The sequence below is a fragment of the Neolamprologus multifasciatus genome, chromosome 3 (genome assembly GCF_963576455.1).
Source record: "Neolamprologus multifasciatus chromosome 3, fNeoMul1.2, whole genome shotgun sequence".
Classification (NCBI taxonomy): Eukaryota; Metazoa; Chordata; class Actinopteri; order Cichliformes; family Cichlidae; genus Neolamprologus; species Neolamprologus multifasciatus.
The window spans coordinates 10886586-10913876 of NC_140441.1; the positions used below are offsets into that span (position 1 = coordinate 10886586).

The following is a 27291-nucleotide window of genomic DNA, read 5'->3' on the forward strand; positions in this document are numbered from 1 at the left end:
TAGCTCAAGTTTTCTTAGTTATTCTAATATTTTGCGTATATATTGGATTCAAAAGTTTAGAAAAAAGATACAACCACACACATTTTGAGGGCAGATCTCATCCATGTTTGGTTGACAAATCTGGCCAAACTGAAAGTGAAAATATTTTTATGATTTGTAAGGTCAAATAATGGTTTCAGTGGGTTTTATTTTTATTTTCTAAAGTCAAGTGTTTGTTTTTAAAGATAAAAGAGAAGACAAAAGTGTAAATGAAGATGATAATAGGCTAAGTTTGTGATTGTGTGCCTCTAAAAATTTGGTTAGTCTGTGAAAAAAAGCATTGGAAAAATAATAAAGTTGTTTTCTACTACAAATGTTGCTGAAGCTTCGACCTCTTCTGAGCGATAACTTAAAGATTTCTAGGCAGCTTTTGAGGTTGAAATTTTTTTATTCATTAATTCTTTTATGTCATGTGTCCCCAAGAAGCATTTAAGAAAACACAACAGATCAATATCATAAAACACTCACTAATTAAAAATAAAATTTACTATTAGATGACAAATAATTAAAGCCTTAGTGGATAATAATCAGAAGATGAGTCATGTTTTACCCAGTTTTGAAGTGTGTATTGCTCTTAGGTTGAGGTCTGGTGAGAGGTAGGGGTTGATGTAGTACCTGTACTGGCCACCAGGCGGCACAGACATTAAAGTGGACAGCCTGTTTACAGAAGTCACAGGTGAGCAGGTAAGAGGAAGGACAGCTAGAAGGAAGTGAGTTTTTCCACTGTCTCAGCTGTTGGTCACGTCATGTTTTCTACTCTCTGTTTTTACAAACATGTTTTATCTTTAATTCACACCCTGAGACTTTTGTAGATGTTTTAAATCTAAATGAAAGTGAAATTTGAAGCACAAGGACCAGTTAGACTCAAATATACGTGAGAAATATTAAATGTTTGTCTTATATTAATGAAATCACAAAGCTGCAGGTTTGTGCCTCCTGATGAAATATATTTCTAGAGAAGAAAAATCAAACAGAACTTCAAATATTATGACACAGCAGTCTGGAAAATTCCTGTCCCACCTTATCAGCAACTTTTGTCTGAAATAAATTACTGTTTTTAGTTTTCTTTTAAAACATTCACAGAGGAGTGAAATGAAAATGTAGCTTAGTAAAGGTATACTGTTTGTGTATGTTGAGGTTCTGTTGAATCAGACTTCATGTTTGAGTGCAAAGACCTGTTAAACCTGCTTCCTGGGCTCTTTTCATTTAAGCACCTCCCACAAAAACAGCCACTGTTCTCAGTACTGCTGAAGCAGCCGGGCCCTAAAACAGTCCCGTCCTCTATGTAGAAGGAAGTCATCACAACATTTGGTTATTGAGACTTTATTCTGACTGAAACAAGGCTGCAGGCTCCAAACTCTGTTTCACAGGGACAGGCTCAGACAGGTTTCACTTTAACTCAGTTACAGTGTTTTCAGGTTTCTGTGTTACATCTGTTTGTACATGCAGTGGGTTCATTCACACGCCCACACATCAGTGTTTTATTTTCTTTGGACTGATTCAACATCAGATTAAATCTGCATTGACTGTCTCAACCAGTCAGAGGTTGCGCCAAGAAATACTTTTTAAAAAATCAAATATTAAAACATGTTAAGCCTATATTAGAAAAAAAAAGCCATGGTAAAAACTTGAAAAAAAAATTAAGCTCCCCCCATTTTTCAAACCCATCCGATGGTTATATTTGGCTCTCCTACCATAGAGTGTAGCCTAACCTATCTATCACGTGTGTGTGTGTGTGTGTGTGTAATAAGAGAATATAACATTCACACCAGTACAGTAGCTGAGTGATATATGTTTATGTGTTTCAAACTTTTAAAAAAATCACTAGATAATCTGTAACATTCAAATACATTCTTCTTATTATTATTATTTTTATAAAATCTAATAAAATATTTTATAAACAACAGATAATGATTTAAGCTGACAATTATTTTTTAAATTAGGCAATTTGTTGGTATGGTGAGCAGGAACATCAGAGATCAGATAATTATGCAAAACAATGCAAAGTTTAATTTTGTATTGTTTCCTGTGTCTCTCCTCTGTCAGTCTGAATGCTGAACTTACTGATAATAACCTGGAACAGCAGCAGGACTCAAAGCTCAGTTATGAACCCACTGAACACATTTCAAATCATTGGATTATTTGGAAGAGGTCGCCCTCTATGATTTCTGTACAACACAAAACCAGCAACAAAAACAACAAGAAGCATGGCAGAAACTGACAGACAAACTGTAAGTCCACAATTCTGACCACCGTCATTCTTCTCAGCCTCCTTCCCTCCACTTTGTCCTCCTGCGTGACCTGCAGGTGAGAAACAGGTGTGAGGTGTCTGTGAGTCCACTGTTGGACCAACATCAGTCACTCTGAATGTTGAACTGGCTTTTCATGAATCTGAAACAAGCAGCAGGACTCACAGTTCAGTTTGGAAGCCACTGATGGATGATCAAAGCCACTTATCCTCAGGGGGCTGGTAATCTTGATTTTGTCTACGTCTATATCTTCTGTAGATAAAAACAGCACCAACAATAACAACAAGCACAGCAGGAAGTGAAAGACCAACTATCAGTCCAACAGAACCACTCTCCTTTACTCCATCCTCGTTCCCTCCATCTCCACTTTGTCCTCCTTGTTGACCTGCAGGTGAGAAACAGGTGTGAGGTGTCAGCTGTCAGGTAGGTGATGAGTGAAGAACAGAACAGAATCCATTTCCTCTTCAAACTGCTGTCAGACATTATCTACTGCACTCTGATCACATCACTCAGACCAGCTGCTTTCTACAAAGTCTCATCAACAACATCTTTAGAAACAAACATCAACAACCAGGAAGCAGCTTCACCTCTGATCACACACACACTCAACTCTACTCACTCACCTGGAGGATCAACAATCAGCTTTACCTCTAGCCTCTAACTCTCTACAGCATGTTATTTATGACTACTTCAGCTTGATTGACAGATATAACATATAAATCTACATTCAAGTGTCTAAAAGTCACTAAAATTATGCCTTTGGGTCAAGAATTTGGGTTGTTGATTAATTTAACAAGTTTCGAATTCATTTTAATTTAATCGGTTTAGCAAACACAGTGTACAGACTGTTATACAATACAGTATAATATAATACCTGTGTTATGCTGTCACATCCATAACCAAGAAGAAGCTGAAATTAAACTCACCTGAGTTTTCAACCTTCAAAGTGACTTTGTTTAGAGACCGTGGTTTCTGTCCCTCATATCCAGCTTCACATTCATATGTTCCAGCGTCGTTCGTGATGACATGTTTGAGAATCACAGAAAAGTCTCCAGTCTCCTTCCATTTTGGATCTTTCATCTCCACTCTACCTTTAAATAGTTCATGCTGGAGGTTTTCTTGAAACTGACCATCTCTGAAGATGATGACATAACCCTCTGACTGCAGGTCAGACTTTTCCCACCTCATTATTATTAAAGTAGCATCTGTGGGACCAGAACACTCCAGAGTGGCATCTGCTCCTCCTTTGACTTTTAACTCTTTTTGGTATGAAATATTTTTAAAAAGTGAATAGAAAATAGACAAACAGGAAGTAAAGACTCATTAGTAGAAATACAGTTAATAGAAAACAATACATTGTCTAATATTTACTTTCCATCCATGTGTTTCTCTTTCATTTATCCAATTCTGGGTCACAGGCTGGGGGAGATTGTACCAGCCTTAAGGTGACAGAGGCGACCTGGACAGGTTGCCAGTCTGTCACAGAGCTAACACAGAGAGACAGACAATAATTCACACCTATGGGCAATTTAGAATCATCAACTAACCTAACCCCACTAACTGCATGTCTTTGGACTATGGCAGGAAGCTGGAGAGAACCCATGGAAACACAAGAAAGGGAAAAACCCCAGCCTGAACTTGCTGTGAGGCAACAGTGCTGATCACTGCTCCGCCCTGCTGCTCTAATATTTAACTTAATTCTTGAAAATTTCAACTTTAATCAAATAATGTAAATAACATGTTCACTTTAAGCACCTTGAGGTTACTGTTGTTGTGACTTGATGCTATATAAATAAAACTGAATTAAATTGAACTTTACAATGATTGTATCAAACAAAAGAAGATGCTGAGAGAGAAAAACTGTGTGTGAGTTAATAAGAGAATAAAAATATTTTACTGCTGGTTTATTCACATCCTTTATGTAAAATTGTGAACTCAATTCTGCTTTAAAGACCTGAAACCTGAGTTTAAAAAACTTTTTGTCTTTGCTTGTCGGCAGATTGAACTGGTTCAAATATTTTCATTCACTCTATGAAAAGAAAAGTTATAAAAATTTGTTTGTGCTTTACCGTCATGTCCAGGATGTTTAATATGGAGATTTGTTGACTGGTGTTTGTTTAACAGACTAATGTAATTTCTAACGTACAGACAAGAACATGATCCTCAGCCTTACAAAAATATAATTATTATTCTTGTATAAAACTATCATGAATGCAAACATTTGTCTCATGTTTAGATGTATTAGAATATACATCAACATAGTCTGCACTAAAACATTTTTATAAGGAAGTCCTACAAAGTGTTACAGAGGACAACTAGAACCCCGACAGTAGTGCTGTGAGGTCTCATTTAAATTGTGTTTTAAACAGTGCTCATCTAAACTGAACTCTGCCAGTTTCAAAAATAAAACAAATGTTAAGAAATGTATTATGGTTCATGGCTGTGAAGAATTTGGGTCTTCTCAAGTATAAAATCATTACAACAACATTTGCTAATGCAGTGAGTGAGGAGAGACAATGTGTGACCATCTAATGTTAGCAATGTGGCACATGATAGAATACAAACAGCACCCAGAGTGAGATGCAAAGATTAAAAGTTTTGGTGATTTAAGTTTTTGGTTTCTTAATATTTCTACAAATTTGGATATTTCTTTCCAGATGATACAATTATGATTAACAAAAACACTTCTTCTTGCTTGAAATTCCAGGAAAAGTTTCCAGCTGATTTATTTTTTCTTTATGTATAAAAATGTACAATATAACAGGGCAATACTTTCATCACCAGGATACTGCAAAGTAACATTTACTACAACAAATCCTGGTGAAAGTAGAGATTTTTAAATCTTACTAAAATATCTTTTTCAACATACATTATGTAAAGGATATTCCTAGTATATGATTCAACTGTCTAAACTTCAAGCAATTCCAATATTAATTCCAAATATTCTTAATTAAGGTCTTTCCATATTTCTCAACTATATTATCTATTTTTTAAAATCATGATTTCAGTAAAAACATTTGAAATAACTGTATCATGTAAAACTTTAAAAACGAATACCCATAACCAATGAGATTCATGTGTAAACTTGATTGTGTTTTTTTGTTGATGTTAATGAGACTCAATTTACAGTCAGGTCCTGTTGTCAAACATTAATCTTCATATTTGTTTCATCCCTCCCAGTGTGCGTACTGACTTACACTCTTTTTGTCTAACATTATATTAACACAGAAAATAAAATCTATTCTACTGCTAAACACAGACTTTTGCTAAATGTAACGTTTACTTTCATCAGGTACAGCAGCTCCTCACACAGGTGAGCTGAGGTTTGTCTCGAGCGTCACCGCCACATGAAAGTGACTTCAAAGTTAAAGTGAAATGAAATGAAACTGGAAAGAGAAAAAAGTTTTTCAAATGATCTAATATGTAACTTTGAATCCATTTCCCTCTCTTGTCACCTTTACCTGTGCGCCAATATTTCCTCTACACTGACTCTAAAACTCGTTTTGCTCTGATGATGAAACAGAGACTCATACACAGTGATCCAGTACAGTAACTTCTAAAACTTCAACAGTCTCTCCCTGTGACCCTCTCTGTCCCCCTGCTAGTTCACAAATTTACTCACACAGGTACAATTTTTTGTACATTTAAATTTAAATGTAAATAAATGTAAATGATTTATAATTATTCAAGAAATTAAAAGAAAAATAACTTAATTTAAATACTTTAAACACATACTTGTGCAACTGGAAGGATTTATTTCAATTTGTGATTCTATGAACTGTTGATTCATTCAACAGGTTTTGAATTCATTTTAATTTAATCGGTTTAGCAAACACAGTGTACAGACTATTATACAATACAGTATAATATAATACCTGTGTTATGCTGTCACATCCATAACCAGGAAGAAGCTGAAATTAAACTCACCTGAGTTTTCAACCTTCAAAGTGACTTTGTTTAGAGACCGTGGTTTCTGTCCCTCATATCCAGCTTCACATTCATATGTTCCAGCGTCGTTCGTGGTGACATATTTGAAAATCACAGAAAAGTCTCCAGTCTCCTTCCATTTTGGATCTTTCATCTCCACTCTACCTTTAAATAGTTCATGCTGCAGATTTTCCTGAAACCGACCGTCTCTGAAGATGATGACATAATCCTCTGACTGCAGGTCAGACTTTTCCCACCTCATCATTACTAAAGTAGCATCTGTGGGACCAGAACACTCCAGAGTGGCATCTGCTCCTCCTTTGACTTTTAACTCTTTTTGGTATGAAATATTTTTAAAAAGTGAATAGAAAATAGACAAACAGGAAGTAAAGACTCATTAGTAGAAATACAGTTAATAGAAAACAATACATTGTCTAATAATTACTTTCCATCCATGTGTTTCTCTTTCATTTATCCAATTCTGGGTCACAGGCTGGGGGAGGTTATACCAGCCTTAAGGTGACAGAGGCGACCTGGACAGGTTGTCACAGAGCTAACACAGAGAGACAGACAATAATTCACACCTACGGGCAATTTAGAATCATCAACTAACCTAACCCCACTAACTTCCTGCCACAGTGTCTTTGGACTGTGGCAGGAAGCTGGAGAGAACCCACAGAAACACAAGAACATACAAACAGGGAAAAACCCCAGCCTGAACTTGCTGTGAGGCAACAGTGCTGATCACTGCTCCGCCCTGCTGCTCTAATATTTAACTTAATTCTTGAAAATGTCATCTTTAATCAAATAATGTAAATAACATGTTCACTTTAAGCACCTTGAGGTTACTGTTTTTGCCATTTTATGCTACATTAATAAAACTGAATTAAATTGAACTTTACAATGATTGTATCAAACAAAAGAAGATGCTGAGAGAGAAAAACTGTGTGTGAGTTAATAAGAGAATAAAAATATTTTACTGCTGGTTTATTCACATCCTTTATGTAAAATTGTGAACTCAATTCTGCTTTAAAGACCTGAAACCTGAGTTTAAAGAACTTTTTGTCTTTGCTTGTTGGCAGATTGAACTGGTTCAAATATTTTCATTCACTCTATGAAAAGAAAAGTTATAAAAATTTGTTTGTGCTTTACAGTCATGTCCAGGATGTTTAATATGGAGATTTGTTGACTGGTGTTTGTTTAACAGACTAATGTAATTTCTAACGTACAGAAAAGGACATGATCCTCAGCCTTACAAAAATATAATTATTATTCTTGTATAAAACTATCATGAATGCACACATTTGTCTCATGTTTAGATGTATTAGAATATACATCAACATAGTCTGCACTAAAATTGTGCATTTTAATAAGGAAGTCCTACAAAGTGTTTCAGAGGACAACTAGAACCCCGACAGTAGTGCTGTGAGGTCTGAGTTAAATTGTGTTTTAAACAGTGCTCATCTAAACTGAACTCTGCCAGTTTCAAAAATAAAACAAATGTTAAGAAATGTATTATGTTCATGGCTGTGAAGAATTTGGGTCTTCTCAAGTATAAAATCATTACAACAACATTTGCTAATGCAGTTCTGGTCTGTGATGAGTGAGCACAGACAATGTGTCACCTTCTGATGTGGTTCAGTGTTACAGGTTACAATACAAAAAGTACCCAGAGCAAGATGCAAAGATTCAAAGTTATGGTGTTTTTGCTTTCCCAATTTTTCTACCAATTTGGATATTTCTTTCCAACTGATCCAATTATGATAACAAAAACACTTCTCCTTGCTTGAAATTCCAGGAAAAGTTTCCAGCTGATTAATTTTTTCTTTGTGTATAAAAAGGTGCAAAATGCTAAATGAAGATACAAGTATGGGATTTTAAATCTTACTAAATTATTTTTCTCAACATACACTATGTATGTTTCAACTGTCTAAACTCCAATAAGCCCATTTATTGAAATATTCAAATATTTAGATGTTTCCATATTTCCCAACTATATTATCAAGTTTTTAAAAATCACAATTTCAGTAAATCTTTTGAAATAACTGTAAAATGTAAAACTTGAAAAATAATACGCAGAACTACTGAGAGTTTCATGTATAAACTTGAATCTGTTTTATTGTTGATGTTTACAGTTATGTCCTGCTATCACAAATTAATCCTCCGTCTTGTTTCAGTACATCCCCCCACCCACCCGCAGTGTACGTAGTGACTGCTCTTTTTGTCAAACACTGTGAACTGACGGAAAGAAAAATAAAATCTGTTCTACAGCTAAGCACAGAGGTTTGTTAAATGTGACGTTTACTTCTATCAGGAACAGAAGTTCCTCACCTGCTCTGCGCACGCCCCTCACACAGGTATGCTAAGGTTTCTCTCGAGCGTCACCGCCTTTACATGAATGTGACGTCAGAGTTAAAATGAAACTAAACCGAAGAGGAAACGAGGTTCTTGAATTAATCGAATATTTAGCTTAGAATATATTTCTCTTTCAGACGATCACATTATTAGTAAAAGTCTCAATATCGATAAGACCCGGTTTACAGTCAGGTCTAATCAAACTAATCAACTAATCTAATCAAACCCTTCATCTTTGTGTCGTGCACAGCGACTCCACCATTACGCACAAGAAAATATATCCTACCCTAAGTGTGTTTACTGACTTACGCTCTTTTAGTTTCACATCGTGTTTTACCAGGAAAAAGGAAAATATCTTTACTATTAATGTAATCAAATCTGTTATTGTTTAGAAGTTTGTTAAAGTTTACTGTTGCAGCAGCTCCTTACCTGCTCCTCACACAGGTGAGCCGAAGTTTGTATAGCGTCACCGCCATTACATGAAAGTAACGTCAACGTTTAAACTGAAAAGGGCCGAGAGTTTTTGAAGTGTAGTCTAATATTTAAATCCATTTCCACTCCCTTGTCACCATTACCCGTGTGCCTACATTTCCTCCACACTGACTCTGAAAGTAACGACCGTAAAATGAACCAGAGCGGAAACTTTTTTGCTCTCACGAGGAAACAAAGACTCATACACAGTGATCCAGTACAGTAACTTCTAAAACTCCAGCAATCTCTCCCTGTTACCTGTCCTTCGGTAACAGATTTATTCACACAGGTACACAGGGCTTACCTGTACAGTCCAGACGTCCCAGCAAACAGAGGAAGAGAAACAGCGATGTCAGTGATTTTAACTCCATTTCTCGCGGTTCTGCACCGCGGTCAAGTGAGCCGTCATCTGTGAGCCGCCATTTGTGAGCCGCAGTCAAGCCAGGCGCCTCTTTTCCGTCGCATTAATTTTCTTGCGCTTCTACACCGGCATTTACGGCAGCGCCTTTTCTCCTTATTTCCCGATCGAAAGCATAGACAACCAAAATAAATGTTGAATCCATGTTAAAATACTGATCAAACCTAAACATTTTTTAGTAATGTCATTGGAATAACACTGATTCAAAGCTGTCCTGTTATTGATGATGATCTATTTATGCTCACCAGGTGGCAACAATGAGGTTAAAAAGTCATGGATTTATGGTCCACTAGGAAATTAAAGCTATTGTTCCACTCTCAAAGTAGTACATCCCATCTGTCCAGTATTGAGAAGTCTTTTATTTATAGTTGATCATGGTGATATTTAAAATAATAAATTTATGTTAGACCGGGAGACAAAGCTGGGTTAGTTGACATTACTACTGCAAAGAGATCTCCTCTTTGTATACATCAGGTAAATATTCCCTTAGTTTCTAATATTTGAATTGTGAATTGTGCCAAATATATTTTTGACCAATGACATTCCACACTCAGTATGGTGATACTATACTCATATTATAGATGTGTAATTTTCACCTTGGTCATTATTGGACACTTCATAAATGTCACTAACTGACGTTAGCATGCTAACGAAACTGATAACATGGGCAGACACACAATGCTTTATTCAGTTTTTTGTTTTGTTTTGTTTTGTTAGATGGTGTAAACCACCAAGCTGCGGCAGTGACAGTGTGTGACAGACCAGGTGAAGGCAGGACATCATTCACTGTAGGACTGAATTCACCAAAAAATATTGTAAACTAATCCTGATTTAATAAATTAAACATTTAACTGATCTGAGGTTGTCTGTTGGTGTTTATATGTCAAGTGTAAATGTTTTAATCAACATTAGACCATTTATCATAACATTAGATAAGCAAATTACTTTACCTGAAGTATTGTAAGTAATTTGTTTTGTTTAACATCAGTTGAAATATCGCTTATGTCCTATTGATCTTTAGTAGTGACATCCAACTTGAATAACTGAGGGTGCAAAAATGATCAAGAATCAATGTAGATTTAATGAAATTAAAGGTTGACAGTACAACATACTTTTTTAACATACTTTCAATTAGTGTTTGCTATATGAAATCTCTACCACATTTATGAAATCATTCAACTTTTTAAAAAATCTTTGTGTGTCAGATTACACCTGAATAATGTCAGTTTACTGAGCCAATAAGTCCTTCCAGGCCACTTTATTTGGGCAAATGATGAGCAGAGCATTCTTATTCCCAACACGTAACATACCAACATTTGTCATTCCCCCAGGCATGCAATAATAATAATAATAATAATAATAATAATAATAATAATAATAATAATAATAATAATAATAATAATACATTTTATTTGAAAATAGCACCTTTCAGAACACCCAAGGACACCATACAGCAAATAAAATAGATATATATTAAAAAACAGAAAAACTGGAAATATAGTAACGCGAAAGGTACCCTTCCGAGTCCCTATGAGACGCTCTGGATTCTTAATTGAAGCCAATAGAAAGCCGGCTATCTATGCACTTTGCGGCTTTCTAACCCTAACCTTGCCTAACCTCAACCACAGCCTGAACACTATGACACTACCCACTGCTTCTCGGTCCACCGTCGTGGAAGCCCAGTCAGCAGTCATTACACACACTCAGAGTGGGATGGAGAGTTGGGGAGGGGGCATTGTTGTAGATTTTTCATAAAAGAACCTGACTGTAAATTCATTAACATCAACAATAAAACAGAATTATGTCTATAAATGAAACTCTCAATAGTTCTGGTTATTATTTTTCAAAGACAAACTTTTCTAACTGATTAATAAAATTTGAATTTTAGTATGTCAGTGAGGCCTTACCTTGTAGGGAAGCCATTTTAATTGTCACCAAACAATTTGGAAAACTACAACTGCAGGCTGGTGCTTCTTTTACCTTCCCTTTATTAAAGGAAAGACTTTAGAAGAGAATGAGTAACAAAGGAAGTTTGAATGTGGATTTTGACCCTGAATTTGGATTTAAGCAGTGATTTCCTTCACCAGGAGAAACAGACCTTCAACTTTTTCCATCCAGGACTTATGGACACAGTACTTGGATAACCAACAACAGAGACCTATGGTGAAGTAGATTTAAAGACTGAATAGAGGTATGCCTGAATACTGAGTATGGCTTTTTCTTATAGATCCAAGGTGGCCCAATCCAACCTCCCAGCACGCAGTGTAACAAATCCATCTGCTAGAAATTCTAACAGGAATATCTCCAAAAGTTGATTCTGTTCATCTGGACTAGGGCTGCCACAAACGATTATTTTGATAGTCGACTAGTCACCAATTATTTTTGCGATTAGTCGACTAATCAGATCATGCATACATTGCATCTGCTCTTATATAACTATCATTAGCTTACAGCTTTAAGTGTACTTGGTGTTCGCTCGTATCACTTCCTGTTCCTGCTCAAACACAGTGGTGTTTCTGAGTAGCTTATCTGCTTAGCAATTTAATTAAAAACTTTTAAATACATTTTTTTTCATAGTATAATCTTCACGTGCTTCATCCGAAGCAACTTTCTGTGTACTCACTACCTAATTTATAGCCAAAGTATTCACTCACTGTCTCTGTACTGTTTCGCTAGCTTAGCTTAGCTCGTAGCTGACTCGTTAGCACCATGGCTACTTCACCAGTCCCTCCTGCACTTTCGTGCTCATTATGTCAGATGTTTAGTTACTCCTCGGCCTCCTTTAGCAGTAATGATATCTGTAACAAATGTAGCATATTTGCAGCTCTGGAGGCCAGGATTACTGAATTGGAGACTCGGCTCTGCACCCTTCATTCACCCCCAGCTAGCCAGGCCCCTGTAGCTGGTGCAGCCGAAGAAAGCGTAGGCCCCGCTAGCTGTTCCCCGGCAGACCCCAAGCCGCTGGGGAAAGAGGGCAGCTGGGTGACGGTGAGGCTAAACAGAAGCCCCAGGTACACCACCAACTCGTTCATGTGTCTAACCGTTTTTCCCCACTCGGCGACACATCCGCCGGGGGTCAAACTCTGGTAATTGGTGATTCTGTTCTCAGACATGTGAAGCTAGAGACACCAGCAACCATAGTCAATTGTCTTCCAGGGGCCAGAGCAGGCGACATTGAAGGAAATTTAAAACTGCCGGCTAAGGGTAAATGTAAATTCAGTAAAATCATAATTCACGTCGGCAGTAATGACATCCGGTTACGCCAATCGGAGGTCACTAAAATCAATATTGAATTGGTGTGTAAATTTGCCAAAACAATGTCGGACTCTGTAGTTTTCTCTGGTCCCCTCCCCAATCAGACCAGGAGTGACATGTTTAGCTGCATGTTCTCCTTAAATTGCTGGCTGTCTGAGTGGTGTCCCAGAAACGATGTGGGCTTCATAGATAATTGGCAAACCTTCTGGAGGAAACCTGGTCTTGTTAGGAGAGACGGCATCCATCCCACTTTGCATGGAGCAGCTCTCATTTCTAGAAATATGGACAAATTTATTAAACCCCCCAAAATATGACTATCCAGAGTTGGGACCAGGAAGCAGAGTCTTACACGCCTCTCTGCAGCTTCTCAAGGTTCAAGGTTCTTTATTTGTAACATGCATAGTTATACAAGTATAACACACAGTGAAATGTAGCCTGACACGCTCCTCAACATGTGCAAAAATGGGGGGTGGGGGTGGTAGAGGAAGAACATTATATATATATATATATAGAGAGAGAGAGTATATACATTGGGTGAATGTGCAGTAGTAGCAGCAAGCAGGTGAATTCTGTACATTAATATGAATAGACATCTGACTATTTTACAGAATAGACGATGTAATCATATTTAAAATTAAAGGAATTTGGAATGTACATTGTGCCTGGGTTTAGAGTGTCTGGAAGAGAGTCCTGTCTCAGTCAATTATAGATGATGTGAGAGGGCAGGTGTGTGTGTTTAGGGCCCGGATGGCTTGGGGATAGAAGCTCCTCTTGAGTCTCTCTGTCCTTGCCCGGATGATGCGGAACCTTCTGCCGGATTGCAGAAGTTGGAACAGTTTGTTGCCAGGATGGGACGGGTCCTTCAGTATCTGCGCTGCTCTAGTCCGGCATCTCCTGGTGTAGGTGTCCTGAAGCAGGGGGAGAGCAATCCTGCAGCAGCGTTCTGCTGTATGGATCACTCTCTGGAGAGCTTTTTGGTCCTTCACACAGCTGTTCCCAAACCACAATGTCATGTTCTGTGTGAGGATGCTCTCCACAGCGCCTGTATAGAAAATCCTGAGGATCTTTGGAGAGACCCTGAACTTCCTCAGTTGTTGTAGGTGATACAGGCGCTGCCTAGCCTTTTTGGTCTGGACCTGAATGTGGGCAGACCATGTCAGGTCTGAGGAGATGTGGACACCAAGATACAAGGACTGCACCCTCTCCACTGGAGCTCCATTGATGATAATGGGCTTGTAGTCTCTGTGCTGACTCCTTCTGAAGTCCACCACCAGCTCCTTGGTCTTGCTGACGTTCAGCTGGAGATGGTTGTCCCGGTACCATGATGCCAGATTCTTCACTTCGTCCATGTAAGCCGCCTCATTGTTGTTGGAGATGGCACCCAACACCACTGTGTCGTCAACAAACTTCACAATGGTGTTGGAGCCGTGGGTGGCCACACAGTCTGAAGTGTAGAGGGAGTAGAGCAGTGGTGAGAGGACACATCCCTGAGGTGCTCCTGTGTTGATGGTGATGCTGTTAGAGACGCATCTTCCCACCCTCACCACCTGAGTTCTGCCAGTGAGGAAGTCCAACACCCATGCACACAGACGGCTGTTAAGTCCCAGATCCCTCAGCTTTGTGAACAGTCTGCAGGGCACTATTGTGTTAAACGCTGAACTGTAATCAACAAACAGCATTCTCACATAGTTACCCTGTTTCTTGTCCACGTGGCTGAGGGTGGTGTGCAGGACGTGGGCGATGGCGTCCTCTGTGGATCTGTTGGATCGGTAGGCGAATTGCAGCGGATCTGTGGTGTCTGGGATGGAGGAGGAGATGATGTTCTTCAGCAGCCTCTCAAACATCTTCATTACTACCGAGGTCAGTGCAACTGGCCGGTAATCGTTCAGGGATGAGGGTTTGCTGTTCTTGGGCACAGGGATGATGGTGGATCTTTTGAAGCATGTGGGGACCACAGACTTCGCCAGGGACTCGTTGAAGATGTAAGTGAACACACCTGCTAGCTGGTCAGCACAGCAGCACAGCAGATGGCCGGTGATGCCGTCTGGCCCCACCACTTTCTTTGTGTTCACTCTTCTCAATGCCGCTCGGACGTCATGCTCCGCGATGCTGGTCACCGGTCTCTCGCTGATGACGTCACTGTCCTCGGTAGTCAGGCGGTAGATAGCATTAGCCGCCTGGCTAACCTCGAAACGGGCGTAGAACTGATTCAGCTCGTTGGTGAATGCAGAGTCGGCGTTGATCGGCGCAGTGTCCCTAGCTTTGTAGTCTGTAATGGTGCGTAGTCCGTGCCACATACTCCGTGTGTCACCCTGGTGGAAGCGGGACTCCACACGTTCCCGGTACCGGCGTTTGGCATCTCTCACCGCGCGCCACTGGCGCTCATATCGTGGCGCGCGTTGTAGGAGGCGGTCCTGGCGTTTACTGCAGTGCGGATCGATCTGTCCACCCACGGTTTCTGGTTTGAGAATGTGGTGACTCTCGCAGTGGGGATAATCTTCTCCGCTAGCATATTGACGAAGCATACTGCTACTTCCGTAAACTTGTTGATGTCGACTGCGCATGGTCTGAACATGTCCCAGTCGACATCGTTGAGTGCGTCCTGTAGCGTAGCTTCTGATTGGGCAGACCACCGTTTTACCTCCCTCGTGGTTACTTCTTCCCTCCGTATGTTTTGTTTATACTGGGGAATGAGGAAGATGGCGTTGTGGTCAGACTTCCCAAAAGCCGGGTGTGAGACAGCTTTGTAGCCCTGCTTGTATGGCGTGTAGCAGTGATCCAAAATTCGATCCCCCCCAAAGCCATACCTGTGTCCGCTTGGGGTGGGATGTAGACCACCGTGGCGATGACCGAGGTGAACTCACGGGGCAGATAGAAAGGGCGGCACTTAATGCTCAGGAACTCCAGATGTGGCGAGCAGCCGCTGGAAAGAGTAGAAATGTTCCCGGCATCACACCACTTTCTGTTTACCATGAAACACACTCCTCCACCTTTGGTTTTGTTCGACTCTGCTGTTCTGTCCGCGCGGAGCACAAAGAATGAATCCGACGGCATTACAGCCTGGTCCAGCACGGTGGGGGTCAGCCATGTCTCCGTGAAGCACAGAATGTTGCTGTCCCTCATGTCACGTTGGAAGGTGACTCTTGCTCTTAGGTCATCGAGCTTGTTCTCCATGGATTGTACATTGGCCAGTAGGATACTGGGCAGTGGTGCGCGATACGCCTGCTGTCTCAGTCTGTTCCTAATGCCAGCGCGTTTCCCCCGGTGCTTCTTTGTTCTACGCCTCGGATGAGCGGCCCGTCCTTTGTTGTTCTCCGCGCCGCGTAGAATCTCTGGCGGCCAGGATGGGTCAGGTTTACAAGTGTCCAAGAATAGATGTGCAACCTTGCTGATATTTACAAGTGATCTGCCGTCATATACTATAAGACTAGAGGATTCTGGGATGTAAACCAGAGCAAAAAATAAGTAAAAAACAAGAAAAGTGGATAGTCGGAGCAGAGCGGTCAGGAAGGCGTCTGGGCATGGCCGCGCAATCTTGGATGTAAAACTGCTACCCCCCTAAAAACCCATCTCCATAAAGACTGTGTCAGCTCCCAAAAAGACAAAAAACAAACTAAAAACCAGCAACAAACAACTTAAACATAAACAATCACAAAGAAAGAACAATACAGTATCCACATCTGAACCAAAGAGTAAAACAGTGAAATGTGAATTATTAAATATTAGGTCTCTCTCCTCCAAGTCTCTGTTAGTACATGATTTAATAATTGATCAACAAATTGATTTACTCTGCCTTACAGAAACCTGGTTGCAGCAGGATGATTATGTTAGTTTAAATGAATCAACACCCCCGAGTCATTCTAACTACCAGAATTCTCGAAGCACAGGCCGAGGGGGCGGTGTGGCAGCAATTTTTCACACCAGCCTATTAATTAACGAAAGACCAAGACAGACTTTTAATTCATTTGAAAGCCTGATGCTTAGCTTTGTCCACCCCAGCTGTAAAACTCAGAAACCAGTCTTACTTGTTATCATCTATCGTCCACCTGGGCCTTACACAGAGTTTCTGTCTGATTTCTCAGATTTTTTATCTGATTTAGTGCTCAGCTCAGATAAAATAATTATTGTGGGTAATTTTAACATCCATGTAGATGCTAAAAATGACAGCCTCAACATGGCATTTAATCTGTTATTAGACTCAATTGGCTTCTCTCAAAATGGAAAAGAACCCACCCACCACTTTAATCACACTCTAGATCTTGTTTTAACATATGGCATAGAAACTGAACATTTAACAGTGTTTCCTGAAAACCCTCTCCTGTCTGATCATTTCCTGATAACATTTACATTTACAATAATTGATTACATAGCAGTGGAGAGTTGACTTTATCAAAGTAGATGTCTTTCTAAAAGCACTGTAACTAAGTTTAAGAATATAATCCACCCACTGTTATCATCTTCAATGCCCTGTACCAACACAGAGCAGAGCAGCTATCTGAACGCTACCCCAACAGAGGTCGATTATCTTGTTAATAATTTCACCTCCTCACTACGTACAACTCTGGATACTGTAGCTCCAGTGAAAACTAAGTTCTCTAATCAGAAGTACCTGACTCCGTGGTATGATTCTCAAACACGTAGCCTAAAGCAGATGACTAGTAAGCTGGAGAGGAAATGGCGTGTCACAAATTTAGAGGGTCATCATCTAGCCTGGAGAAATAGTTTGCTGCTTTATAAGAAAGCCCTCCGCAAAGCCAGAACATCTTACTATTCGTCACTGATTGAAGAAAATAAGAACAACCTGTCATGGTCCAACAGCCCTCGCCTGGCTGCCTGCCCATGTGTTATTGTGTGCATGTCACTCCCTTCCCCTCTCCCTCTCTCTCTCGGAACGGGATTGTTTACGTCCGAGCATTCTCGAGAGTGTTCCCGCGCAGAGACTGGCCGCACCTGTTGTCAATCGGAGCCGACCAGCTGTAGCCAATTATCCGCCATCTCCCGGGCTGCCTTCTTAACAGGGCGATCGAGCTTCGGTCTGCGCTGGATCATTGTGTGAAGCACGGTAGAGCAACGCGGATGGTTTTTGTGGCAGTTATGTTGATCTGAGGATTGTTTAGTTACTCCGTGTATGTTTGTGTGTTTGCCACCAGGAGGGAAACGGAGAGAGATCACGGGAGCTGGACCGCCACTTGGGATAACTGTTTGGAGGGAGTCACTACGTGTGTTTTCACTTCACGGCCACGAGCACTGCTAGGAGGAAAAGGAGGAGACCACACCTGGGCAGCCATCACTATATATATATATATATATATATATATATATATATATATATATATATTATTGAACTGTTGCACTGTAAATAAATCCACTGTCTTCTCCCAAAGGAGTCCTGCATACAGTCCTCTTTTCTACACCAACCCTGACACAAGCCCAGGTTTCTCTTCAGCACTGTAGCCAGGCTGACAAAAAGTCAGAGCTCTTTTGAGCCAACCATCCCTTTAACGTTAACTAGTAATGACTACATGAACTTCTTCACAAATAAAATTACCAAAAAAATTACCAATGATCGTCCCACAGATGTAATATTATCTACAGCTACTCTTAGTACCATTGATGTTAAGTTAGACTCTTTTTCTCCAATTGATCTTTCTGAGTTAACTTCAATAATTACTTCCTCCAAACCATCAATGTGTCTTTTAGACCCCATTCCTACAAAACTGCTCAAAGAAGTCCTGCCATTAATTCATTCTTCGATCTTAAATATGATCAACCTATCTCTAATAATTGGCTATGTACCACAGGCCTTCAAGCTGGCTGTAGTTAAACCTTTACTCAAAAAGCCATCTCTAGACCCAGCAGTCTTAGCTAATTATAGGCCAATCTCCAACCTTCCTTTCATATCAAAAATCCTTGAAAGAGTAGTTGTCAAACAGCTAACAGATCATCTGCAGAGGAATGGTTTATTTGAAGAGTTTCAGTCAGGTTTCAGAGTTCATCACAGCACAGAAACAGCTTTAGTGAAGGTTACAAATGCTCTTCTTATGGCCTCTGACAGTGGACTCATCTCTGTGCTTGTCCTGCTAGACCTTAGTGCAGCATTCGATACTGTTGACCATAATATCCTATTAGAGCAATTAGAACATGCTGTAGGTATTACAGGTACTGCACTGCAGTGGTTTGTATCATATCTATCTAATAGACTCCAATTTGTGCATGTAAATGGAGAGTCCTCTTCACACACTGAGGTTAATTATGGAGTTCCACAGGGTTCAGTGCTAGGACCAATTCTTTTTACATTATACGTGCTTCCCCTAGGCAGCATCATTAGAAGACATAGCATACATTTTCACTGCTATGCAGATGACACCCAGCTCTATCTGTCCATGAAGCCAGATAACACACACCAATTAGTTAAACTGCAGGAATGTCTTAAAGACATAAAGACCTGGATGGCCTCTAACTTTCTGCTTCTTAATTCAGATAAAACTGAGGTTATTGTACTCGGCCCTGAAAAGCTTAGAAATATGGTATCTAAGCAGATTCTTACTCTGGATGGCATTACCTTGGCCTCCAGTAACACTGCGAGGAACCTTGGAGTCATTTTTGACCAGGATATGTCCTTCAATGCACATATTAAACAAATATGTAAGACTGCTTTCTTCCATTTGCGCAACATCACACAACAAGTTAGAAATATCCTGTCTCAGAGTGACGCCTAAAAACTAGTTCATGCATTCATTACTTCCAGGCTTTAAAAACTCCCTGAAAAGCCTTCAGTTAATCCAAAATGCTGCAGCAAGAGTCCTGACAGGGACTAAAAAGAGAGAGCATATTTCTCCTGTTTTGGCTTCCCTTCATTGGCTTCCTGTTAAATCCAGAATTGAATTCAAAATCCTGCTGCTCACATACAAGGTCTTAAATAATCAGGCCCCATCTTATCTTAATGACCTTGTAGTACCATATCACCCTATTAGAGCACTTCGCTCTCGCTCTGCAGGCCTACTTGTTGTTCCTAGAGTATTTAAAAGTAGAATGGGAGGCAGAGCCTTCAGTTTTCAGGGCCCTCTTCTGTGGAACCAGCTTCCTGTTTGGATTTGGGAGACAGACACTATCTCTACATTCAAGATTAGGCTTAAAACTTTCCTTTTTGCTAAAGCATGTAGTTAGGGCTGGACCAGGTGACCCTGAATCCTCCCTTAGTTATGCTGCAATAGACGGAGGCTGCCGGGGGATTCCCATGATGCATTGAGTTTTCCCTTTCCAGTCACCTTTCTCACTCACTATGTGTTAATAGACCTCTCTGCATTGAATCACATCTGTTATTAACCTCTGTCTCTCTTCCACAGCATGTCTTTATCCTGTCTTCCTTCCCTCCCCCCAACCGGTTGCAGCAGATGGCCCCTCCCTGAGCCTGGTTCTGCCGGAGGTTTCTTCCTGTTAAAAGGGAGTTTTTCCTTCCCTTTGTTGCCAAAGTGCTTGCTCATAGGGGGTCATATGATTGTTGGGTTTTTCTCTGTACCTATGAAGCGCCTTGAGGCGACTTTTGTTGTGATTTGGTGCTATATAAATAAAATTGAATTGAATTGAATTGAATTGAATTGAATTGAATTGAATTGAAATTGAAATTGAATTGAAATTGAAATTGAATTCATACAGAATCTTTAGTCAAATGGAAACAAATTGAAACAGATTGAGTTGAAGGATAAAATCGTCTAACTTTTTTTATTCTATATTTTACTGCATTATTGTTTTGCATTTTATTTATTTTAGTGGGATTTTACATTGTTAAGCACTTTGTGCAGCATGGTCTGTTTGGAAATGTGTTACATAAATAAACTTGACCTTGACTTGACCTTGAAAACCAATGTTCAGCATGTGGCTAAAATGCAGCCTAACCCTACCTCTAAGTCAACATTTGGGAAATGTTGAATTGGACATGTATAAAGAAGCTGCTCTGCTGTGTACGGTTGCTGGGAAGAGCAAATCACATTTACAACATCAACAACAAAATAACATTTCCGAAAACACTTTTACATAAAAAAACCTACCTTCAGTAACCTAAACCTAACCCTACTTCTTAATTTTTTTATTTGTTTTTTTTGTTTGTTTTTGTTTTTGAAATGTTATTTTGTTGTTGATGTTGTAAATGTGATTTGCACTTTCCAGCCACCGTAGCTGTGAGACTCAGTTTTACCAGTAGATGGGACAAGACTCATTTCAAGCTTCACTGAGAAGTTCAACAGGAGGGAATCTGCTTTTTCAGGAGATATAATCCAGACAGAAGTAGAGTCTTTGTCACATTTTTATAAGCTTGTGGTTTATTGCTAACACTTCAGCTTTTTGTTTTTATATTATATTATATTATAACTATTGCGTGTGAGAGTATAAATGTTTCCCAGGGGTAAGGAGCAGGAAAAACAATATATTAAAAATTTTATGTAAAAGAATGATTGCCTACTGAGGGAACCAGGTTCACTCTAATCTATGAATAATTCATTTATTTAGACCAACTTAAAATTTCAATTATTGACAAAAAACAAGTGATAATTCAATGATTCAATGAATTTCTTTGAGTTTGAAATTATTAAAAAAAAAAATTATAAAAATTAAACTAAAACTGAAACTTTTGCTATGTTAACTGTGACTGGTTGGTTTCTGGGTGACTAAGGACCTAAAGATAAAACTCTTTAGTTTAAAAAACACACATCTTTGCTGAAGCTTTTCTGTTCAGTTTATAGTCAGCAATTGTTTTTTGATATTTAAACTATTTTTTCTGCATGGAAGAAAAATGTGTTGTCATAATAGCCACAACCAAACAAGTCATATTTTCCATCCGATTTCTTGACCAAACCCACAGAAAGAAACAACAAAAACCAGTGAGAACAAAAGTTTAATAAACTAGATCAGTGCTGTGCGAACGAAAGCAGGACACTACTAAGGACATAAACCAACAGCATAAAAAAATAGAAAGTCATCTAAAACCTTAAAACATCAGTGTACTCTTTCTGTCAGTGCACTCTGTTCTGAGGTACTGGTGGGTGGGACCAGTTAGAGATCAGCAGCTGGACATCAGTGGTTGGACTGGTGGGCTACTTCAGTGAAGAGTAGATTACGTCTGGCTCTGGTTTAAAGTCTGAACACAAACACACACAATAAAAAACAAGCTTTGTAGTTCAATCAAGGCCTCCAATCTCTACATATCTGCATCACACACAGTCCTGGTTTCGACTTACTGGGAACCAGCTCAGATACAACTCAGAGTGGAGACACCAGGACCAAGACCTGAAGTGTGTAGTAGGGCTGGGTATCGTCACTGATTTCTAGAATCGATTCGATTCCAATTCACAAGGTCCTGAATCGATTCGACCCACGATTCGATTTGATTCAATTCGATTTGATTCGATTTGAATCTGGGAAATTTTGTCTCAGACAGTCAGAAATATTATAATTCAGATCAGTATTTACATATTTTTGTATCTATAAAAAGGAAGCTGACACTTTCCAGACTTTATCAAATGTGTGAGCATCACAGCAGATGCCTTTGTGTCAAAGTAGCTGAAGATAAAACACAGAAAAACATGAAGGTGATTTTCCTGGTCTGGGATTTTATAAAAATATTCTGCAGTACATCAAAAACGAAAGAAAAACCATTAATCAACATATGAACATTACCTCTGAAGTTAAAGCGGCTTTATTAGAGGCACAGCTGAGCGTTTTGCATAATTTTAAAAAAGTTTAAATTTGTTCAGAATTGAACGGCAGAAATTAGGTTTTCTTTTCGGAAGTAAGTAAAAAGGAAAAAAAAACTTCAGCTGACAGCGCTGTAAACAACGGTAGACTTGTGCATAACAAGCAAGCGAATAATGCAGAAAACAGATTTCAGGGATAGACGGGAAACTGTTCTTGAAGTACACTGAGAAAGAGAGAGAGAACATGAAGTGTGATTTTATTGTGGTGGAAGCAAAACAGGAAAAGTCAGAGGGAGTTCATGACGATGTTTATGTGAAGCTTAGTTTGGATCTTCTTTTGCTGCTGGTTCGGTCAATATTGTTTGGAGAGAGATAAAACTAACAGCTTTAGAATAAGCACAAAAAGGGCGTAAACACAAAGCGTGGACCCGCCGAAACATCAGAATCAGCGAGCTGTCGGCTTTCAGTCCCGACCGTGTCCGTGCCGTCAGGTGAGAAAGGCGACATCTCACTGATTCTGATCCGCGGGTCCGCGCTTTGTGTTTACGCCTTTGTGCAGAAGCCGTACCTGCTTTAAATGTTTGGTGGTTGTTGAATTTTGTGATGTTTCACCTGAGATTCTGGAATTTGGGGCAAAATACATTGATATAAAAAAATCGATTCAGGATTTTAATGAATTGATATCACGTTATCCAAGCCAGAATCAATTTTAATCGATGAATCGATTATTAAAACCCACCCCTAGTGTGTAGCTCATCAGTTGCTGGGGTGGCTGTAGCTCAGGTGGTAGAGCAGGTCATCCCCTGATAGGAAGGTTGATGGTTTGATTCTTGGCTTCCCCCTACTCTGCATGCCAAACATCCTTGGGCAAGATATTAAACCCACGTTGCTATCCATTGCAGTGTGAATGTTAGCTAGGCACTAACAGATTAGAAAAAGTGATTGGGTGAATGAATTAGTTGTATAAAGTGCTTTGAGTGCTCAGAGTAGAAAAACGCTATATAAGACCCAGTTGTCTTCATGATGTGAGAACCTAGCTATCTCAAAACTCTCTAACCTTGAATGACAGTAAAACTGAAGTTATTGTCTTTGACAGCCATATTCCATTGAACCAACTAACCGATAGCCTTGGCCCCCTTGCTAGCTACCTCTCCCACATTGTAAGAGACCTTGGGGTACTCTTGGATAGCTCCTTCAAATTAGAGAAACAAGTTTCTACTGTGGTTAAATCTAGCTTCTATCAGCCACATCAAATTTCTAAAGCTAAGCCTTTCCTCTCCCCCAAGGACCTTGAAAAGCTTATTCATGCATTCGTTACCTCTAGACTGGACTATTATAACTCCCTCTATTTAGGCCTCCCTCACTCCTCTCTTTACCGGTTGCAATTACTTCAGAATGCTGCTGCACGCCTTTTATCGGGTGTCAGAATGCATGATCATATTACTCCAGTTTTAGCTAACTTACACTGGCTTCCTGTGAAATTTTGCATTGATTTTAAAATCCTTTTACTCACTTATAAAATCTTAAATAACACTGCCCCTAGTTATTTAACAGAACTTCTTCATCTGTGTTGGAGCTATTTGTTCTTATTTTTTATTATTTTGAAATTAGTTAAAGTTTAGTAGTATCTCAGTGCCGCAGTGGCTTGTGGACTTTTAATTGTGGGATGTTTGGTTTGTCAAACAAAAGGAATTGCCACTACAATTTGTATAATCCTATAAAAGCACTAAGATCTTCTAACCAGATGCTCTTAATGCAACCTAAGTCTAGATTGAAAACCAGAGGTGATCGTACCAAGCACACCATTGTTTTTCTTGTGACATTACCAATAAGTTTGATGTGTCACCTGGCCCTCTTCCTATTGAAAAAACAAAGGTTGTATCCAAGATGGCCGACTTCTAAATGGCCACCATGGTCACCACCCATCTTGAGGAGTTTGCACCCTCACAAATACTAATGTGCCACAGACAGGACTTTAATATCCCCAACCATTCCCATGTTATTACGGTGTATCCATATATATGGCCCACCCTGTACTTCGCCCTGAAAATCTTAGACATATGGTATCTAACCAGATTCGTACTCTGGATGGCATTACCTTGGCCTCCAGTAACATTGTGAGGAACCTTGGTGTAATTTTTGACCAAGACATGTCCTTCAGTGCATATATGAAACAAATATGTAGGGCTTCTTTCTTCCATTTGTGCAATATCTCTAAAATTAGAAATATCCTGTCTCAGAGTGATGCTGAAAAACTAGTTCATGCATTTATTACTTCTAGGCTGGACTACTGTAATTCATTATTATCAGGATGTCCCAAAAACTCCCTGAAAAGCTTTCAATTAATCCAAATTGCTGCAACAAGAGTCCTGACAGGGACCAGAAAGAGAGAGCATATTTTTCCTTTATTGGCTTCCCTTCATTGGCTTCCTGTTAAATCCAGAATTCAATTCAAAATCCTGCTCCTCACATACAAGGTCTTAAATAATCAGGCCCCATCTTATCCATCTTACCAACCGCCCCCAACATGTCCGGCTGGATAACCGCTGCTCATCTACAATTACAATGAACACCGGTGTACCACAAGGCTGTGTGATGAGCCCCTTCCTCTACTCCCTCTTCACCCACGACTGCAGACCTGCTGATGGTTCCAACACCATCATTAAGTTTGCAGATGACACCACGGTGATTGGCCTCATCAGTGACAACGATGAGGCCGCCTACAGGGAGGAGGTGGATCGTCTGGCTGAGTGGTGCGACAGAAACAACCTGCTGCTTAACACAGAGAAGACCAAGGAGCTCATCGTGGACTACAGGAGGAATGCTGACCCACATCCACCCATCCACATCAAGGGGACGGCTGTGGAGCGTGTGAGCAGCTTCAAGTTCCTGGGAGTCCATATCTCCGAGGCTCTCATCTGGACGACCAACTGCTCCAAGCTGGTCAAGAAGGCTCACCAGCGCCTCTTCTTCTTGAGGACTCTGAAGAAGAACAACCTGTCCTCAGACATCCTGGTGAACTTCTTTCGCTGCACCATCGAGAGCATCCTGACCAACTGTATAACAGTCTGGTACGGGAACTGCTCTGCCTCGGACCGGAAGGCGTTGCAGAGGGTTGTGAAAACTGCCCAGCGCATCACCGGAGCACCACTTCCTGCCATAAAAGACATCTAAGTCTAAAGTCTAAAACATCTAAAATCATCAAAGACCCCAGTCACCTATCACATAGACTCTTCACCCTCCTGCCCTTTGGGAGGAGCTACAGGAGCCTCCGGACTAAGACCACCAGGTACCGGAACAGCTTCTTCCCCACAGCTGTCAGACTTCTGAACTCTGCCTCCTGACATCTGACCCACATTAAACTCATGGACTGGACATACACACACCCACAACCACCTACACACACACACAATGGACAACCGTACCCTCAAACACACAATAATAACATGGACTGAACCACCACTCACAACCACTAGCACTTTATATAGCCTCTGTAGAAATTATCCACATATCTCACTTATCTTAACTGCACTACTGTATAGCTCTGTGTAAATAATCATTCTGCACATACGATCATTTTTAATCCTACAACTGTTTATAACTTGCATAGTTCACATTTCTGTATAACTGTATATCTCAGATTCTGTATAGTTTTTTTTATTTTATTTCATATTTATATCCTGTTCATAGCCTGTACATAGCTTGTACTCACTACAGCCTGTACATACTTAAAGTTATAGAATATTCATAACATACTTCATACCGTGTACATTATAACATACCATAATAGACCCATTTCTGTAATATACTTACATATCTATATTATTGCTAATATATATTGTAATATATCTATATCACTAAAGCACTTCTGGATGGATGCAAACTGCATTTTGTTGCCCTGTACCTGTGCATGTGCAATGACAATAAAGTTGAATTCTATTCTATTCTATTCTATTCTATTCTATTCTATTCTATCGTAATGACCTTGTAGTACCATATCACCCTATTAGAGCACACTCTCGCACTGCGGGCTTACTTGTTGTTCCTAGAGTATTTAAAAGTAGAATGGGAGAGAGACCATTCAGTTTTCAGGCCCCTCTTCTGTGGAACCAGCTTCCAGTTTGAAGATTAGGCTTAAAACTTTCCTTTTTTCTGAAGCATATAGTGAGGGCTGGACCAGGTGACACTGAATCCTCCCTTAGTTATGCTGTACTAGTGTACGCTGCTGGGGGACTCCTATGATGCGTTGAGTTTTTCCTTTTCAGTCACCTTTCTCACTCACTATGTGTTAATAGACCTCTGCATTGAATCACACTTGTTATTAATCTCTGTCTCTCTTCCACAGCATGTCTTTCATCCTCTCTTCCTTCTATCACCCCAACGAGTCGCAGCAGATGGCTGGTTCTGCCAGAGGTTTCTTCCTGTTAAAAGGGAGTTTTTCCTTCTCACTGTCGCCAAAGTGCTTGCTTATAGTTGTCATTTGATTGTTGGGTTTTTCTCTCTATGTATTATAATATGGTCTACCTTACAATATAAAGTGCCTTGAGGAGACTGTTGTCATGATTTGGAGATGCATAAATAGAATTGAATTGAAAAATTGAATAGATGGTGAGTTTGATTCTTGGGAAGGAGTTGATCTCATGATGTCATTCTAGTGATGTCACTTCCTGGGCAGTCAGTGACTCGCATTCCATTGACATTGCATTATCAAGTTGACCTACAGTACCTCGTTTTGAACCCTACTAAAGTACCTTGGTACCAAGTTCTATCACCTTATCGAAAACACAAAAAAACGAGTAGAGTCAAGTTAAGCCGAGCTGAGTAGGTGCTAGTGGAAATTAAGCTTTTGTCACAAGATTTAGAAAGTTTTTCACAGATCTTAAGCACA

General features: G+C 39.8%; 2 protein-coding genes across 6 annotated transcripts in view; both read right to left on the minus strand.

Annotated features, from left to right (window-relative positions):
* LOC146521565 (uncharacterized) overlaps nucleotides 1-27291 on the minus strand; it is a 56047-nt gene that overhangs the window by 22857 nt on the left and 5899 nt on the right. The gene's annotated exons all lie outside the window — the stretch shown is intronic.
* Nucleotides 1347-9622, minus strand: LOC146521567 (polymeric immunoglobulin receptor-like). 4 transcript variants are annotated; one of them, XM_085155149.1, is made up of 5 exons: nucleotides 9346-9621; nucleotides 6216-6548; nucleotides 3215-3547; nucleotides 2454-2673; nucleotides 1347-2340 (listed from the first exon to the last, which is right to left on the minus strand). In XM_085155149.1, exons 1-4 carry the CDS (start codon nucleotides 9410-9412, stop codon nucleotides 2483-2485), a joined length of 924 nt encoding a protein of 307 aa, XP_085011275.1. In that variant the 5' UTR covers nucleotides 9413-9621; the 3' UTR covers nucleotides 1347-2340; nucleotides 2454-2482. The 4 variants fall into 4 exon arrangements, with proteins under 4 accessions (XP_085011275.1, XP_085011273.1, XP_085011277.1 ...); XM_085155147.1 differs by having other exon boundaries at nucleotides 3215-3556; XM_085155151.1 differs by having other exon boundaries at nucleotides 3215-3556; nucleotides 9337-9466.